The 17,331-nt window shown below is 39.9% G+C and overlaps 1 protein-coding gene across 3 annotated transcripts in view; it reads right to left on the bottom strand.

Moving 5' to 3' along the window:
• sfmbt2 (Scm like with four mbt domains 2) overlaps positions 1-17,331 on the bottom strand; it is a 74,092-nt gene that overhangs the window by 29,310 nt on the left and 27,451 nt on the right. For 2 of the 3 annotated variants that reach the window (XM_003220734.4, XM_008110256.3), the window contains exons 6-8: positions 13,669-13,915; positions 6,495-6,592; positions 933-1,034 (exon numbers count right to left, since the gene is read on the bottom strand). In XM_003220734.4, the coding sequence (XP_003220782.2) occupies positions 933-1,034; positions 6,495-6,592; positions 13,669-13,915 (447 nt within the window). The remainder of the gene's footprint in view (positions 1-932; positions 1,035-6,494; positions 6,593-13,668; positions 13,916-17,331) is intronic. The other variant, XM_062983295.1, reaches the window with a different exon arrangement.

Below are 17,331 nucleotides of genomic sequence, written 5' to 3'. Positions count from 1 at the left end.
TGCAGTTTCTCAAGTCGCTCCCGAGACAAAAAAAAAAAAAATCAAGATGTGGACAGATGTCTATGTAACCGTGGAGGGTCAAGTGGTATAATATGGTATTCTCGAATGTAGAGGTTTTTAAGAAAATAATCTTAATGTAAGCACAGTATTTGCCTTTATACTACCATATGTCCTCATCCTGTCTTTTCCCCAATTTGGGATCCAGGAGGCTCATCAAAGTTAAAACAGATACAGATAAAAAGGTTTGGTTTTTTTTTTTTCGTGTCAGAAGCAACCTGAGTTGCTTCTGGTGTGAGAGAATTGGTCGTCTGCAAGGACATTGCCCAGGGGAAGCTCGGATGTTTTTGATGTTTTTACCATCCTTGTGGGGAGGCTTCTCTCATGTCCCCGCATGGAGCTGGAGCTGATAGAGGGAGCTCATCCACGCTCTCCCCGGGTGGGATTCGAACCTGGCATCCTTTAGGTCAGCAACCCAACCTTCAAGTCATGAGGCTTTTATCTTCTAGGTCACTGGTGGCTCCTAGATAAAAAGGTACATCACAGACATTAAAATATGATTAAACTATCAATTATGTTATCTACTCTTGCATAAGTCTAGAAATTCCAGTAAAAAAATTCAGCCCCACAAAACTGGGTTGATTTATCCATGGGTCAATGTAATGACTATACTTTAATTCTTATCCAAAAAAACTCTTGGCAAAAGGCAATAGTTTAGTCCAGGCTTGGGCAAACTTTGGCCCTCCAGGTGTTTTGGGCTTCAGCTCCCACAATTCCTAGGAATTGTTGGAGTTGAAGTCCAGAACACCTGGAGGGCTGAAATATGTGCACGCCTGTATTAAAGTTAAAAGAAAAAGGAAAAAGTCAAGACACCCCATTCCTTCAAACTCAGGGCTAATAGGTCCGTCTGCCATTCCCCATTTTAGATTTCTCACCTTTGTTACTGTGGCAGGGCAAATGCTGCATGGCTCTTTTACATCCACAGCTTCCAACTTCATTCCCACCATGAACTGATGGTTTTTCAAGTCAGCATGATCCTATGAAACAAAAAGCGAGAGGCCCAGAGGTCATTGCTAATGCCCTCTGAGGGAGTCCTCGAATCTGGAGGAAAATGTGTACCACATTCCCAAAGCTTGGGCTTGCTTCACGATATGCCCACGTTCCCACATCTCAATGTTGGCAAAATGTTTTGAAAAATTAAAAATGCTGGTGACAGAATCTTAAAGCTGACTTGGATATGAACATCTGTTAACCTGAGCCAAGATAATCCTCTCCATTCTGCAATCAGAAATTCCAGCCGATGCTATTCTCACCTGTTTTCTTCCAGTTCTCCTTCTTCTTTCAAACTGTATCTACTTCCCCTTGAAATACACCCCTTTCCTTACATTTAATAAGTGGTGGAAACAGTATAAGGAGGTCAGTAAGTTTTTCATTTTCCTGGTCATCCTGGTTTGCTGGTTAACATCAAATATTGTAGTAGAAATGCTGGTGATCTTGAGAAACAGAGAGATAGAGATAATAGGGCTTCCACTTTCACAAGGCTTGGGAGGACAAGACCAGCCTGAAAGTGAAAAACTTGCTGATTTTTTAAAACTATTTTTTAATCTGAGAGAGCATCTCTCTAGAAGTATATTGTGGAATTTATATTGTGGAATGATATTTTAAATTGTAAGTCGCTTGGAACACTCTGGTGGAGAGCGACTAATTAAGAAATAAAGTGAAGTGAAGTGAAGTGAAGTATCTGTTTTCTCCAGCATGGCTGTATGGTCAACATCTGCTAGATGTTGGCCTCAAAATAGAACTGGAGAACCTAGGGATTCATAGAAGGCTAGTTACCATTAGAAAACTCCAGTTCCTCCAATGCATTTCCACTATCAACTTCCTGGGGAAGCTGACCATTGAGTCATGCTGGAGGACCTAGAGATTCTGAAAGAGAGCATATTAATTAAATCCACAAACAATCAAATCCACAAAAGTTAAACCCATAAATGTGGAAGGCTGACTGTACTTCTCCCAAGGCTGAACCACTGAGAGGATGTGATCTTCAACTTCGGATATGTATTATGGCCCAGCATGTTGGGATGGAGAAAATAATAAAGAGCTCCTCAACTTCCATATCTACCACCATTTCCTTTTTATATTAAGGGTGGAAAAGTAAGGAATATAAGCAAGGGGTCAGAAAACTGAGAGAGACAACTCCAAGGATGGAGAAAGCTGGTGGAGATATGTAATGATACATTTCCAAGCCCCCAGTTTGGCCAAGAAATCACCCGACTTCTTCAGATACCCCTTATCTACCTTGAAACGTTTGGCTAATTTTTGTGTCAATCCAAGGCAAGCTTGGAAGACCTTGCTCTCCCGATCAGCTTCAAGCACATTAAGCAAAAGCATGGGCTCTACCTCTGAGCAATAAAAAAAGCAAAGACAAATGAAGGGCAGAAGCATAGATTCAAAGCTTGGAAACACATTAGCATTTAATCTAATTAATTAACATTAGCATGAATTCCGAAATTAATTTCCTAGCTCTAAATGTAATTGCTAATCCCAATGTAAGTAGGATAATTAAATAATAACAATTTCATAAGTCAACACTGATGCAAATTCCCCCTGATTCAATAGGTCCCCTCTAGTTGGAACTAACAATTAGTTTTAGTTTTTCATGCTAGTTATTTTAGCGTAAATTATAAAATTAATCATTTATGTTTGAAATTTTAAAAATCACTTAAAATGATGAAAATCCCCCAAACATTGAATTAAAATAAGAGGAGACATTGAAAATTACTCATCCTATTAATATAGTCCTCCAGATGTTTGGTACTTTAGCTTCCCGAATTCTTAAACATTACTGGCTGGGAGTACTGAAAGTTGCTTTAAAACAACTTTGGGGAGCAACAGTGGGGAGCAACACTAAGCTATGCTGGATGGACCAAGTATTTGGGCAGATATGAAAGTGAGCATGTGTTGTAGCCTGGCAAGGGCCAGACGATTCTGATGAGGATGATGGTTTTCAAAATGAAGTGTCTGTGAGCTTGCAGGACGATTTGCAGACAAGCCAGTCTGAAGCAGGTCAGACCATGAATCTGCAGATGTTGTGCAGACTGAGGAAAGCCAAAGCCAACTTTCCTTAGAGAATAGGCCCTAGGAAGACACAGAGGGTGCAGAGGTTTCAAGGGAGTGTAGATTTAATAATTTATTTCTCACATTTATATCCTGCCCTTCTCACCCGAAGGGACTCAGGGCGGCTTACAGTAATGGCAACGATTCGATGCCCATACAAAATCAATATCAAAAAGTGCTTAAAACAGTTAAAAACTATTAAAATACAATATAAATTACAAAATGTAAATTTCAAACATAAAATCAGATCCATTCATCCTCATGCTTTGTCCGTAGTTTAGTCCATGTCATCTTTGCTATTTATTGATTAACTTTTTGGACTCAAGGCATAAAACCAGGCAACTAAAACATTCCCAGAGAATTAGAGAAAGGAGTCTCTCCAGTTCAGATGTGGCACGGATGATATCATGGCTCCTTGGTGGGTTAGCTGCTTGATCCTCTGCGAAGCAGAAAATACAACATTGCCATGGAGAAACGGTTTTCTGCTCAGGGTTGCTGTGAGTCTTTTGGGCTATATGGCTATGTTCCAGAAGCTTTCTCTCCTGGCGTTTCACCCACCTCTGTGGCAGGAATCCTCAGAGGTTGTGAGGACTGTTAGAAACCAGGCAAGTGAGGTTTATATATCTGTGGAATAATGTCCAGGGTGGGAGAAAGAATTCTTGTCTGTTGGAGGCAAGTGAGAATATTGGAATTGGCCACCTTGATTAGCACTGAATAGCCATTCAGCTTCAAGGTCTGGCTGCTTCCTGCCTGAGGGAATCCTTTGTTGGGAGGTGTTAGCTGGCTCTGATTGTTTCCTGTCTGGAATTCCCCTGTTTTCTAAGTGTCGTTCTTTACTGCCCTGATTTTAGAATTTTTTAAATACTGGTAGCCATGTTTTGAAGCTGCCAGGCTATTCAATGCTAAACAAGCTGGACAATTGCAACATTCACATGGTGAGGGGAAGTCATGGGGAGGAGGGACCAAGCTTGTTTTCTGCTGCCCTGGAAACTAGGACGCAGAACAACAGCTTCAAACTACAGGAAAAGAGATTCCACTTGAACATTAGGAAAAATTTCCTCACTGTGAGAGCTGTTCAGCAGTGGAACTCTCTGCCCTAGACTGTGGTGGAGGCTCCTTCTTTGCAGGCTTTTAAGCAGAGGCTGGATGGTCATCTGTCTGGGATGCTTTGAATGTGATTTTCCTGCTTCTTGCAGAATCGGGTTGGACTGGACAGCCCACAAGGTCTCTTCCAACTCTATGATTCTATGAAATATTTATGTTCCCACCCATGTGGACTATTTTGCTTTGTTGGAGTATTTTGGATAAGAGAAAATAAGTATGAACATGTCAGTACAATATTAATGTGTCCTTTCCTCCCTCAATGCCAGTTGGAAAGTTATTGTTTCCAATAGATTGATTTTAACCCAAGAAATGGGGTGATTCCAGCACTGATGGATGTTATAGGAGTGATAGTACTTTAATAACAGTAATTCCACTATCTGTTCTTCAGAAGAACTGAGCCTTTTCGAAAGCATTGGCAATGAACTAAAAGCTATATACAGTGAAAGATAGTTGCACTTCTTTGCAAGTCATCGCCTTCTGCTTTTATTAAACTTGCAGAGTTTTCTCTTCAGATATATCCTCACTGCAGGGAGTCTGAATTCACAAATAAGAAGCACCAGCTCAAGAATATATTGCTTTGACAATCCTAGCGGGTGAGAAACTGAAATCTAGGCAAGGACAAGAATGGGAAAATGCATGAATCTCAGATACGGGATTAATTCAGAGAACACTATCTCTGAAGAAGAGAAACCATGAAATAAAAATCTCTATTGCACAAAAATATCATGTTCCCCAAGATAAATTAATAAGTTTTTACATGTTTCCCTCCAAAATTCTATCATGGAACAAAAAGAACTTCCCAATTCTGATATTTCTAGCAAAGATATATGGCTTCTCAACAGAGAAGCCATTAAAATCCACAAGCATGTGGACAATTTCAATAGAAAGGAGGAAACCATGAAAATCAATGAAATTTGGCTACCAGTATTTAAAAAAAAACCCTCTTAAATATGGACAGTAAACAAAGAACGACCTAGAAAATGGGGGGATTCCAGGCAAGAAACAGTTAGTGCCACCTAACACCTCCCAACAAAGGATTCCCCCAGTCAGGAAGCAGCCAGGCTTTGAAGCTGCAAGGCCATTCAACACTAATCAAGGTGGCCAATTGCAACATTCACACCTGCCTCAAATAGACAAGAGTTTTCCCACCCTGGACATTCCATAAACCATTTCCAACAGACCTCACAACCTCTGAGGATGCCTGCCAAAGATGTGGGCGAAACGTCAGGAGAGAATGCTTCTGGAACATGGCCATACAGCCCAGAAAACTCACAGAAATCGAAAGGTATATTTCTCTTCTATTATTTTTTAATGCTACTGGACTTTTAAAAAGATAATCTTGTTGTACCTCAGCGTCAAGTATTACTGAACTGATTAATCTTGATGTATATTTTATTACCGTGAAATGTTTTCCCATTGAGGCTATTTATGATGCTACTATTTTTTTAATCTATTTAACAGTCTGGAAAGGCTGCATTTGGTTATATGAAACTCTCCAGCGCCATCCATATTTTAAATCCACAATAAAACAAAAGACAGACAATTTTAAAATTATTCCTAACATATCTAGCAAAGATATTTGATGTTGTCATATCCCTTCAAGTTGGTCAGACCACACCTCGAATCACACTATGTCCATTTCTGGGCACCACAATTTAAGGGAGATGTTGACAAGATGGAATGTGTCCAGAAGAGGGCGACTCAAATGATTAATTTCTGGAGAACAAGCCCTATGAGGAGTGGCTAAAAGAGCTGGGCATGTTTAGACTGCAGAAGAGAAGGCTGAGAGGAGACATGATGAAGGCCATGGATAAATATGTGAGGGGAAGTCATAGGGAGGAGGGAGCAAGCTTGTTTTCTGCTGTCCTGGAGACTAGGATGCGGAACAATGGCTTCAAACTACAGGAAAGGCGATTCCACCTGAATATTAGGAAGAACTTCCCAACTGTAAGAGCTGTTCAGCAGTGGAACTCTCTGCCCTGGAGTGTGGTGGAGGCTCCTTCTTGGGAGGATTTTAAACAGAGGCTGGATGGCCATCTGTTGGGGGTGCTTTGTATGTGATTTTCCTGCTTCTTGGCAGTGGGTTGGACTGGATGTACCACGAGGTCTCTTCCAACTATATGATTCCAGTTGATGTTGATCCCATCCAAGAGTTTTCTTGGCAATATTGCTTTAGAAGAGCCTGAGAGATCATAACTTGCCAAAACTTTAAATTGGTAGTGTCCTTAGAAGATTTTTTTTTAGCCAAAGAAGAAATAAATATATATTTTTTTTACCTTAAACACTTCCACTGGCAGAGGAGACTTGGCTGCTTCAATAAGGGATTTATCCAGAGCAGCTTTCCATTCAGCCACAGTCTTCAGAGCATAGATTTCTACGACAAACAACATCAGACATGACATGGGCATTTAAGGAACATACGTTCATACATTCTGCAATACGTTATGAAAAGTGTCAGTTCGGTCAATGACAATATATCTCAATTCAGGAAGACTTCTAAAGGAGGCATGGAGAAGATGAGGACCTCCAGATAGTTGAAACTAAAACCCAGGACATATTCATTTCCCACCTCCTACTCCAACATGGAAACAACTGACCACAACGGATCATTGTTCGACTCTTCATGGAACTTTCCCCAATAGAGGATTTCCTGGCTAAACCACTGTTTTGAATTTTTAGGTGGCAATATTTTCAAGCTGTGGATGGTTGAATACATGGATGGTTCAATCAGTGGATAGATAGGGCTGATTGTAAAGATCGCTGTAATATGTCTTTCTGATCATTTCTGACTTATAGGTGAAGATATTACATGGTTATTTGAGGCTGGGAATGTTGACTCATTCAAGGTTAGCCAGAAGGTTTCCATGGCTGAGCACAAAATCGAACCTTGGTTTCCAGAGGGGTAATCCAATACTCAAACCACTACATGGCTCTCAATATGTAAGACAGAGAGCAGCATCTGGGGCAGATACGAGGGTTGAATGAAAAGTAATGCCTCCACCTTCGTAACTCCTCAACAGATGGCAGTCCTGGTATGTGGCAGGTCCTGGCTTGTTCAGTAGACTCTCCTCTACAGTTCCATTTGGCAGGAAGCCTTAGCATTGAACGGTTGTGTTGTTAAAGTGCGAAGTATGTAACCCTGCGCAGACGGTCGGTCAATGCGACTTAAGCAACGTGCAGTCATTGAATTCTTGACAGCAGAAGGTGTCACCCCCAAAGGAGATTCATCAGAGAATGCAAGCTCTTTATGTGTTTGTGTTGATGTGAGTACTGTGCATCATTGGGCAAGTAAGTTTAAAGATGTTGAGGTGGGAACATCTGATTGCATGACAAACAAAGAGTTGGACGTCCTGTGACAGCAACCACCGAGTTTCACAAGCAAAAGGTTAACAGATTGATTCAGGACAATCGTCGTATCACTCAGAGAGAAATTTCAAGCATAACCGGAATTTCACAAGAATGTGTGGGTCACATTATTACTGCACGATGGGTCCTGTGAGACGACGGTTGCGGAAACAGAGTGTCGACTTCTTCCGTGACGGCTTTAGAAAACTTGTTCATTGTTGGCAGAAATGTATCCAATTGTCTGGTGATTATGTGGAAAAGTGAATAATGGTAGTTGAAGAGGACATTCTAAGGATTATTTATGCATTTGAGTTATTAAAATATTCCCATCCAAACCCAAGTAACGAAGGTGGAGGCATTACTTTTAATTCAACCCTCATAGTTTGTGTTCATGAAGCACCATATTCCAAGAGAGAGAAAAGAATGGTTTAAAAGAAATATGCTGATCAAGAACAGCATTACAAGTAATAACAAACCAGAGCTTCAAGACTGCTATGCTTAGGAAACAACCGGATGTAGGAGCAGAAACAACCATTATAAGGCATGAAATCTCAGCAGAGAATGTACCAATATTTCCTGGAACTATGGGCCAGTCTGGAAGTAACCTCAGTATTTCTAATTTTGTTGTGTGCCATCAAGTCATTTTTTTTATTTATGAAAACCCTAAGGCAAATCTATCACAGGGTTTTCTGGGGCTGAGAATATATGACTTGCCCAGTAGATTTTCATGGCTGACCAAGAATTTGGACCCTGGTCTCCAGAGTCCAACATTCAATCTATTATGCCATTTAGTTTCTTCAAAACTCTGGAGGAAATTATGGATCAGGTTTTGTCTGTAGTCTAAAGTCCCTCCCTTTTATGACTCAATGGGAATTTTCTCCACATTTAAGGCCCCTTCTACACTGCTATATAATCCAGATTATCAAAACAGATAATTCATATTTTCTGCTTTGAACTGGATTATTTTATTTATTTATTTATAGTATTTATATTCTGCCCTTTTCACCCCAAAGGGGACACAGGGCGGATTACAATGCACATATATATATGGCAAACATTTAATGCCATCAGACAAACAACATACAGTAAAGACACACACAGAGGCAATTTTAACATTTCCAGCTTCATGAGGGTATGCTCGATTCAGGCCACAGGGGGAGCTGTTGTTTCACCGTCCATGAGTGACACCAAGTGCTGTACTTCCTCATTCCTTTCCACGTGCTGCTAGCAGTTTTATGGTGTTGTAAATTAGTTAAATTAGCCTCCTGCATAAAGCGTACTTAAATTTCCTACTTGACAGATGCAACTGTCTTTTGGGCTGCTTAGGTAAACAGCGAGCCAGGCTATTTAATGATCGGGGGCTTAACCAGACCCGGAGTTCGAACTCATGACCACTTGATCAGTAGTGATTTATTGCAGCTGGTTACTAGCCAACTGCGCCACAGCCCGGCCCAATATTTATATAAATCTACACTTCCATATAATCTAGTTAAAGCAGATAATCTTCATTGAACTGGATTATATGGAAGTGTAGACTAATATAATCCAGTTCAAAGCAGAAAATCTGGATTTTATCTGGCAGTGTAGATGAGGCCCTAGACTCAAGTTGTATGTTTTGTCAGGATCTACACCTAGGAAGTAAAGGTTACATTTCTCTTCTCCCCCACTGCAATCCTGATAAAATTAAACCAGATTAATATTTTAAATTGGAACACAACAACAACAATGTACGGTGCGTTACTTCTTGCATTGTGTACCACAGCTAGTTAGTGCATTCACTCTGCCATGGAACAATGAGACCCAAGAGAAGGAAAGATGGGCAGATGGTTGTGGATTAATTACATTAAACATGAGCACTGAGATGAATGGCTGTGGCTAGAATGAAATCCTGTTGGCCATTTAAGCTCAGATCCAAATCTGCCAATGAAAACCAACATAGTTCATGGGCCCCAGGGCTCTAGGAGGAGGGAAGTCTTCACCATAGCCAATATTTTCGGCTTAATAACACAGCAATAAATCTGGGTTCTTCCTCCATAAAAACAACAAACGGCAAACCTGCCATTTGTTACTTTACAAGATTGCAGGTGCAAGAACACTTGTGGCAACTTCATTACTTCTCTTCTATATTTCTAGGTGGGCAAAATAAGGGGGAGAGAAGCAAGCACACCCATAATTGCATTGGTGTTTGAGCTGGAAGAGCCATTTTACGCGATGCTTTGAGCAGATTGAAGAGGTTACAAAGCAAGGATTTGCAATTTGAAGAGGTAGGTTTTTATATAGTCACTAAATCACTGCACTTCATTGCCAGGCAAACATGATGGAGGAGTCTATATGCGAGTGTTGATACACATTTAAAGGGGAACATTCATCTTCCAAGGCTACAATTACAACTGCTCACATTTATACTTCCTGGCTAAGTATAAAGAATACAGGGCTCTCTCATGCTACACAGTTATAGTGTTATAATTCTACTTTAACTGTCATAAGGTGCATCTGCTGGGCAGAATTAATGGAATTTGGCACCGCTTTAACTGCCATGGCTCAATGCTATGGGAACATGGGTGTTGCAGTCATTCAAGGCTTTCTATGTCAAAGAGTGCTAGTAACTCAGCAAACTACAAATCCCAGGATTCCGTAGAACTGAGCACAGAACTAAATTGGGATCAAATTCATTAATTTGACTGATGATCATCACCATCATCATCACCACCATCGGCGATCTTTTGGATCCGAGAATAATTGCTTTCCAAGTGTAGAGTCTTGGCAGCCAAGACCCTGTACAAATGCACCCATAGTTTTATTTTATTGAAGGAGAACTCAGTGGTGCAATGGGTTAAGCCCTTGTGCCAGCAGGACTGCTGACCTGAAGATTGGGTTGCTGACTTAAAGGTTGCCAGTTCGAATCCAAGGAGAGCATAAATGAGCTCCCTCTGTCAGCTCCAGCTCCATGCGGGGATATGAGAGAAGCCTCTCACAAGGATGGTAAAACAGCGAAGCATCCGGGCATCCCCCGGGCAACGTCCTTGCAGACGGCCAATTCTCTAACACCAAAAGTGACTTGCAGTTTCTCAAGTCGCTCCTGACATGAAAAAAAACCTTATAGAATTCTGGAACTTACGGTTTATAGAGGAGCATTTAGGATTCTCAACCAGAGTGCCCTTGTGCATCACTCAACTGCAAATTCCAAAATTCCACAGGATGGAAAATTTCATTTAAAGTAGAATCATAGAATTATATTTATGTATGGTAAAAGGACGGCCAGTGTTTTCAGGCAGCTGCTGGAACCACAAAGTATCCAAGCAGCAATGAAAGGTGCTGAATCGATTTTGGAGATAATGACAGCACTTTGGAGAGCTCTTTCGAGTTCAGATTGAAACCCAGAGGAGATTCACCATCCTATTGACATGGGAGCCGCCAGACATGCTCAGCCCAACAAGTCCATTGGCAACACTTGCAATCTTCAGACCCATAGTATTGTGGAGGTTTGTAAAGACACCATTATGGCTGGATCAACAGGAAAAGTATGTGTAAGAAGCTGATTGGCTGAGCCTGCGAACAGCTAGGAATCTGATTGGTTAATTTCTTTGCCATACTACTGAAACTGGTTTGAGCAAGTTTTTTTCCTCAGAGAGTGAGTGTGTGTATGCTGACTGGAAACAGCCAGGAGAGAAGATGGCTGCTGGCTCTCAGAGGCCCTGTTATGTCTAAGGCTCTGAGGCAATTTTATGGACTTTAAAAGGACTATTTATTCCTACTCTTCTCTGAAAGCAATCAGAGAGACTATTATAAATATTATTGCTCTGTTTGACCATTTTGAAGTCAGTAAAGTTCCTGTTAATTATTCTACAAAGCTGAGTGGCACATCATTACCCTGCAGGGTGACTTTGGTTCACAGGTGGACGTAAGAGCTTCTATTTAACGTCATCTACAATCCTTAACATTTTATTTAAGCAGATAGTTGAGAGGGTGGCATAGTGGTGTGAATGTCAAATATCAAAGTAACACATTAAAATCTTGCATAATATTAATTTAGGAATGTGCACACATGACCCAAGCATCCAGATTTGATAATTTCCTGAGTTTGAGCAAATGAAAATGATCTGCCTTCTCTTGACTTAATTCCTTCTCTTGCAAGAAAGATAAAGACTTGTCTAATGGCTTACTTGGATGAAAAAAGCACTGCAGAGGAGGCATTTCATTAGCATGGGATTGCTGAGTTATGTTGGTACCGCTACAGACAATACATTTATGGTGCTAAAAGATGAAGTCCTCCTACTGAGAAATAGCTGTGCAGGTATTTGTTGCCAAGTGCATTCAGGTGTCAATTCACGTTTAGGATAACAAGGCAGACAAAACAATTGCAGATGTCTGTTGATGACCCTGATGTGAAATAAGTCCCTTCCCTTCTGTCTGTATGCAAATCTAGGAAAGCTTTCAGAGTATCTGGGATCAGTCAAAATGTATATCATTACAAGTTTGCCAATCAAGGGATTGAGCAGGAATATATTTGGTTGCCAATGCAAAGGAGGAATTAACTTAATGGAGGGGTTTATTGGTGTGCTTGGACTGGGGCTAAAAGACTTTGAGTTGCCCAAAGTACATCTACACTGTAGAAATAATGCAGTTTGACGCCATGGTTCAAGTCTATGGAATTCTGGGCATTGTAGTTTGGTGATGCACCAGTACTCTTTGGCAGAGAAGGCTTTGTAAAATAACAACATACATAATTGCATAGCATTGAGCCATGGCAGTTAAAATGGAGTCAAACTGCATTATTTCTACAGTGTAGATGTACCCAAGATCTTTCAATGGGTTTCATGACCAAACAGGGATTCGAACCCAGGCCTCCAGAGTGGCAGCTCAAAGCTCAAACTATAATGCCATACGTTCCTTACCCCTATTTCAAAACAAGCCTAACCGGGATAAGGAAGCTAAATACTGTATGCCTCTAGAATATCTCACTATTCAGAGAGAAAAAAGCATAACAGTGCTAAGTCGACTCTAATCTAATGAACAGAGGTTGTTTCAATTCATTTAAACGAGATAATGGTTGTAAATAAGAAGCCTTTTAGGCTGATTCTACAATGACCACATAATACAGTTTGAACTGTATTGAACCTCATCATACGGTCAGGTTGTGTCTACACTGCCATATAATGCATTTTGAATCTGCATTATATGGTCAATGTAGACCCACATAATGCAGTTCAATGTACTTCAAACTGCAATATATGGTCCTTATACTGACTATATAATGCAATTTAATGCAGTCCAAAATGCATTATTCAAATTGCAGTTTAGAAGCAGCCTTTGGCCCCATCTACACTGCCATATAATGCAGTTTGAAACCAGGAAATGCATTATATGAGTATATAGTGACTATATAATGATAATAATAATAATAATAATAATAATAATAATAATATTTATATACTGCCCTATCACCTCAGGGGTCTTAGGGCGGTTTCCAACATGATAAAAACAATGCAATACAATACAATACACATAATAAACAGAACCATACAACAATTTAAAATAATACAAATGGTGAACATAAATACACAACATACGATCCAAAGAATGAAAAACAAAACTAGTAACAAAACTCCCTAATGCAGTTTTAAACTACAGTAATGCCAATGGGTTTTTACTCTCAGTACCAAAACCCAATTGAATAGAAACACGAGCAGAGTAAAACGGGAGCACTTTTTTTAGGGGGGAAATCTGACAAATGAAACCTCCCAAACAGAGGATGCCTCCAGGCAACAAAAGCCAGGCTACCTCTATGCCGATACCCTCACTGTTTGACTTTGCAGCTTCGTGGCTACTTAATGCTATTCAAGCTGACTAACGGCAACATTCACATTTGCTTTAAACAGACAAGGATTCTTTCATCCACAGATATATATCCACTCCACTTGCTTCACAACCAACGGAACCTCTGAAGATGCCAGTCACAGATGCAGGTGAAACGTCAGGAGAAAATGCTGCTAGAACATGGCTACACAGACTGAAAAACCCACAGCAACCCAGAAATATGCATCAGTTTGTAAAAACAGGTTCAGAAAAATGCAATGCTCTCCCTGTAGCCTCATCCGCATTTACCTGCAGGTGGATCCATTCTGTATTGATTCTCTTGGCACCAACCAACTGGCCGAAGTCTGTAATCCAAGTAAAACAACCACTGGTCATAGGATTCAGTGTCCTGCAGTCCCACATAGCGAAGGCGTAATCTTCCTCCAACATTTCCAAGCACACTAACTATCCAGTACTGAAAGGGATTCTGCGAATCCTGCAGCTCTATTAAGGAATCAACTGTAATGAGGTCTACAGGATTTTTCCCTCGCAGAGGCTGTTTGAATAGAAGCAAAACTCCTTATATTTTACACTTTATTTGAAGTCTTCTCACGGTAACAGACACAGCAGAAGATTATTAGCGGCGACGGTGCTTTGTCTTCACTTTTAATCCCAGCCAGTGCCTCCTTCCTCCTAATTTTAACCCAGTCATGCATTCCAAGCAAGAAAAGAAAAACAAGGAGATCAAAACAACAGGGCTTCATTTCTCAAACAAGGATACATTTCAGAAAGGGGTCCCTTTTTTCTATTCCCAACTCTCTGCTTCTTTAATTATTATTTTCTAGCTGGAGGCAAGTGCAACAAGGGATTGCTTTGTGCTTGCTAGGGCATTTTTCAAAGACTGGAATCCAAAAACCCAGGCACAATATACAGAAGAGGGACCCCAAGAATCAATGAATGCTGGACCCAAGCATTTGTTTTTCCTGCCAGACCCAAAGGCTGTTGATGGTCCTTGCATATATATATATATATATATATATATATATATATATATATATATATATATATATAAGCTGTGCCCGGCCATGCGTTGCAGTGGCAAAGTATGGTGGTATGGGAAATGAAGTATTGAGGAATTGGTAAAGGTTTTCCCCTGACATTAAGCCCCCTTCTACACAGCTGGATAAAACGCGCACTGAAGTGGATTATATGGCAGTGTGGAGTCAAGATAATCCAGTTGAAAGCAGATAATATAAAATTATAAATGGGTGATATAGCTGTGTGGAAGGGCCTTGAGTCTACACTGCCATATAATCCAGTTCAAATCAGATAATCTGTATTTTATAGGTAGTGTGGAAGAGGCCTAAGTGAGGCCTAACTCTGCCTGTCCCCTGGGGTGAGTGGGTTGCTAGGAGACCAAGTGCGGAGCTTAGCCTAACTGGCAGCAATTGGATGAAAGCAATTATTCCTCTCCCTCTAATTAGGAATTCATTTTTCTTTTCTTTTTGTTGTATGAACGTGGAGGCATGGATGAGGGGTTGTGCTACCAAGTTTAGTGTTTCTGGGATGTGTAGTTTTGTTGTTTTGTCCTAGGCCGAAATTTCATTACCCTTTTATATATATAGAAGATATATAAATTTTATATATATTATATATAGATTTTATATATACAGTAGAGTCTCACTTATCCAAGCTAAACGGGCCAGCAAAACCTTGGATAAGCGAATATCTTGGATAATAAGGAGGGATTAAGGAAAAGCCTGTTAAACATCAAATTAGGTTATGATTTTACAAATTAAGCACCAACATCATGTTTTACAACAAGTTTGACAGAAAAAGCAGTTCAATACGCAGTAATGTTATGTTGTAATTACTGTATTTACAAATTTAGCACCAAAATATTATGATATATTGAAAACATTGATTACAAAAATGGCTTGGATAATCCAGAAACTTGGATAAGCAAGGCTTGGATGAGTGAGACTCTACTGTGTGTGTGTGTGTGTGTGTGTGTGTGTGTATATAAATAAAAAAATCCACTGTTGGACACTGCAAGGTTCCTTCGTTTCGGTAATATGCCGTATATACTCGAATATAAGCCGACCCGAATATAAGCTGAGGCACCTAATTTTACCACAAAAACTCGGAAAACAGAGGCTGGATGGCCATCTGTCAGGAGTACTTTGATTGTACTTTGATTGAATGGGATCAGACTGGATGGTTCTTGGGATCTTTCCCAAATGAATGACCCTCTTTTATTCTTCAATGACATCTCAATATGCCTTAAGACATAGTTTTAAGGCTACAAGAACACAGACAGCATTCGGAGCAGGAAGGAGAACAAGGCGGCTGCTATTAATAACCCGCCGCCTTTGCCTTGAGTTAATTTCCAAAGCAAAGGGAACCTTTCGAGAAATGCTGGAGAAACTTGGACAGCCTTACTGCTAGATCAATAGGCCATAAAATAATCATAACCCTTAACAAATGCTTGGCAGCAATCGCAGCCTGTTTTAAGAGATATTTGAGGTCTTCAATCCTGCCTATTGATTAAACAATGCAAAGATTATCCTTGTGGCAGACTGACAGCCCATTGAAAAAAGCCCTGGAACTGAATATTGATATTAAAAGCCTCTAGGTCAGGCATGGGCCAACTTTGGCCCTCCGGGTGTTTTGGACTCCAACTCCCACAATTCCTAACAGCCTACCGGCTGAAGTCCAAAACACCCGGAGGGCCAAAGTTTGCCCATGCCTGCTCTAAGTCCTCAGGGTCATTATGGTTAACTTCTGCAAGCTGGCCATGAAATCATACTGAAAGACCTATAAATTCCTAACAATAAAATATTCATCAAATCCGTGCATAATCCTATCCACAAAAGCTCAGCCCACAAATGTGGAGGGAGGACTGTACATTCACCATTTGTGGTCTATTTAGTACCTCATTTTGAACCCACAGCGACCAACCCGATGCCTAAGGGAATCCCACCAGCCAAGAAAAATGTTTTCCTGACCTTGCATGGAAAAGGAATTAGATGTATGCTGAAGATGAAGGGAGAAAGCCCTGCACAGTTTATTTATGCATTCCTTTGTTTACTTAATTTATATCCTGCCTTTCTCCTAGCCTAGTATTCAAGTCAGCATACAACTTCTAAAACTATAAAAAAATTGTTTTTATCTATACAGACATATGCAAATAATGTGAATATACATACAGTGTGTGCACGCGTTTGTGTGTTCATATGTATACACACACACATGCAAACATATAAACCTATTAATTACATATGTCTCTCTGCGTGTACATATAATTTATATAATGTATTTCTTCTATTATAACATACAGTTTGTGCCCATTTAAACATCTCTAAAAATGGGGTGCAACTTAGAAATGTGGGTGCACTGCTTTTATATATTATATATATATACCCTGTTTCCCTGAAAATAAGACAGTGTCTTATATTAAGTTTTGCTCTCAAAGATGCGCTAGGTCTTTTTTTCAGGGGATGACTTATTTTTCCACAAAAAAGAATTCACATTTATGGTTGAATTGTACAGTAGTTGTCATCACAAACCAGCATAACCAAACTGTGAATTCTTTTATGAATTTCTATATTATATTTATTGCTATACTGTTTTTAAATTACTGTTTTAAATTTCTGTTCGTATGTAAATTTATGTTGTTGTTGGGCTTGTCCCTGTGTAAGCTGCCCTGAGTCCCTTCTGGGAGATGGAAATGGGATACAATAATAAAGTTATTATATTATTATTATTATTATTTCTTGTTACTACCTTTATTTTCATCAACAATCTATGGCATGTACATTTACCGATCCTGCATGCTTCCAAACAAAAACTTACTTTCGGGGGAGGCCTTATATGTAGCAATTCAGCAAAACCTCTACTAGGTCTTATTTTTTGGGGATGTCTTATTTTCAGGGAAACAGGGTATATATATATATATATATATGTATATTG

This window comes from Anolis carolinensis, chromosome 5 (assembly GCF_035594765.1).
Source record: "Anolis carolinensis isolate JA03-04 chromosome 5, rAnoCar3.1.pri, whole genome shotgun sequence".
Taxonomy (NCBI): Eukaryota; Metazoa; Chordata; class Lepidosauria; order Squamata; family Dactyloidae; genus Anolis; species Anolis carolinensis.
Note: the sequence above shows the minus strand (reverse complement) of the source record. Positions and strands in the feature narration are given on the sequence as shown.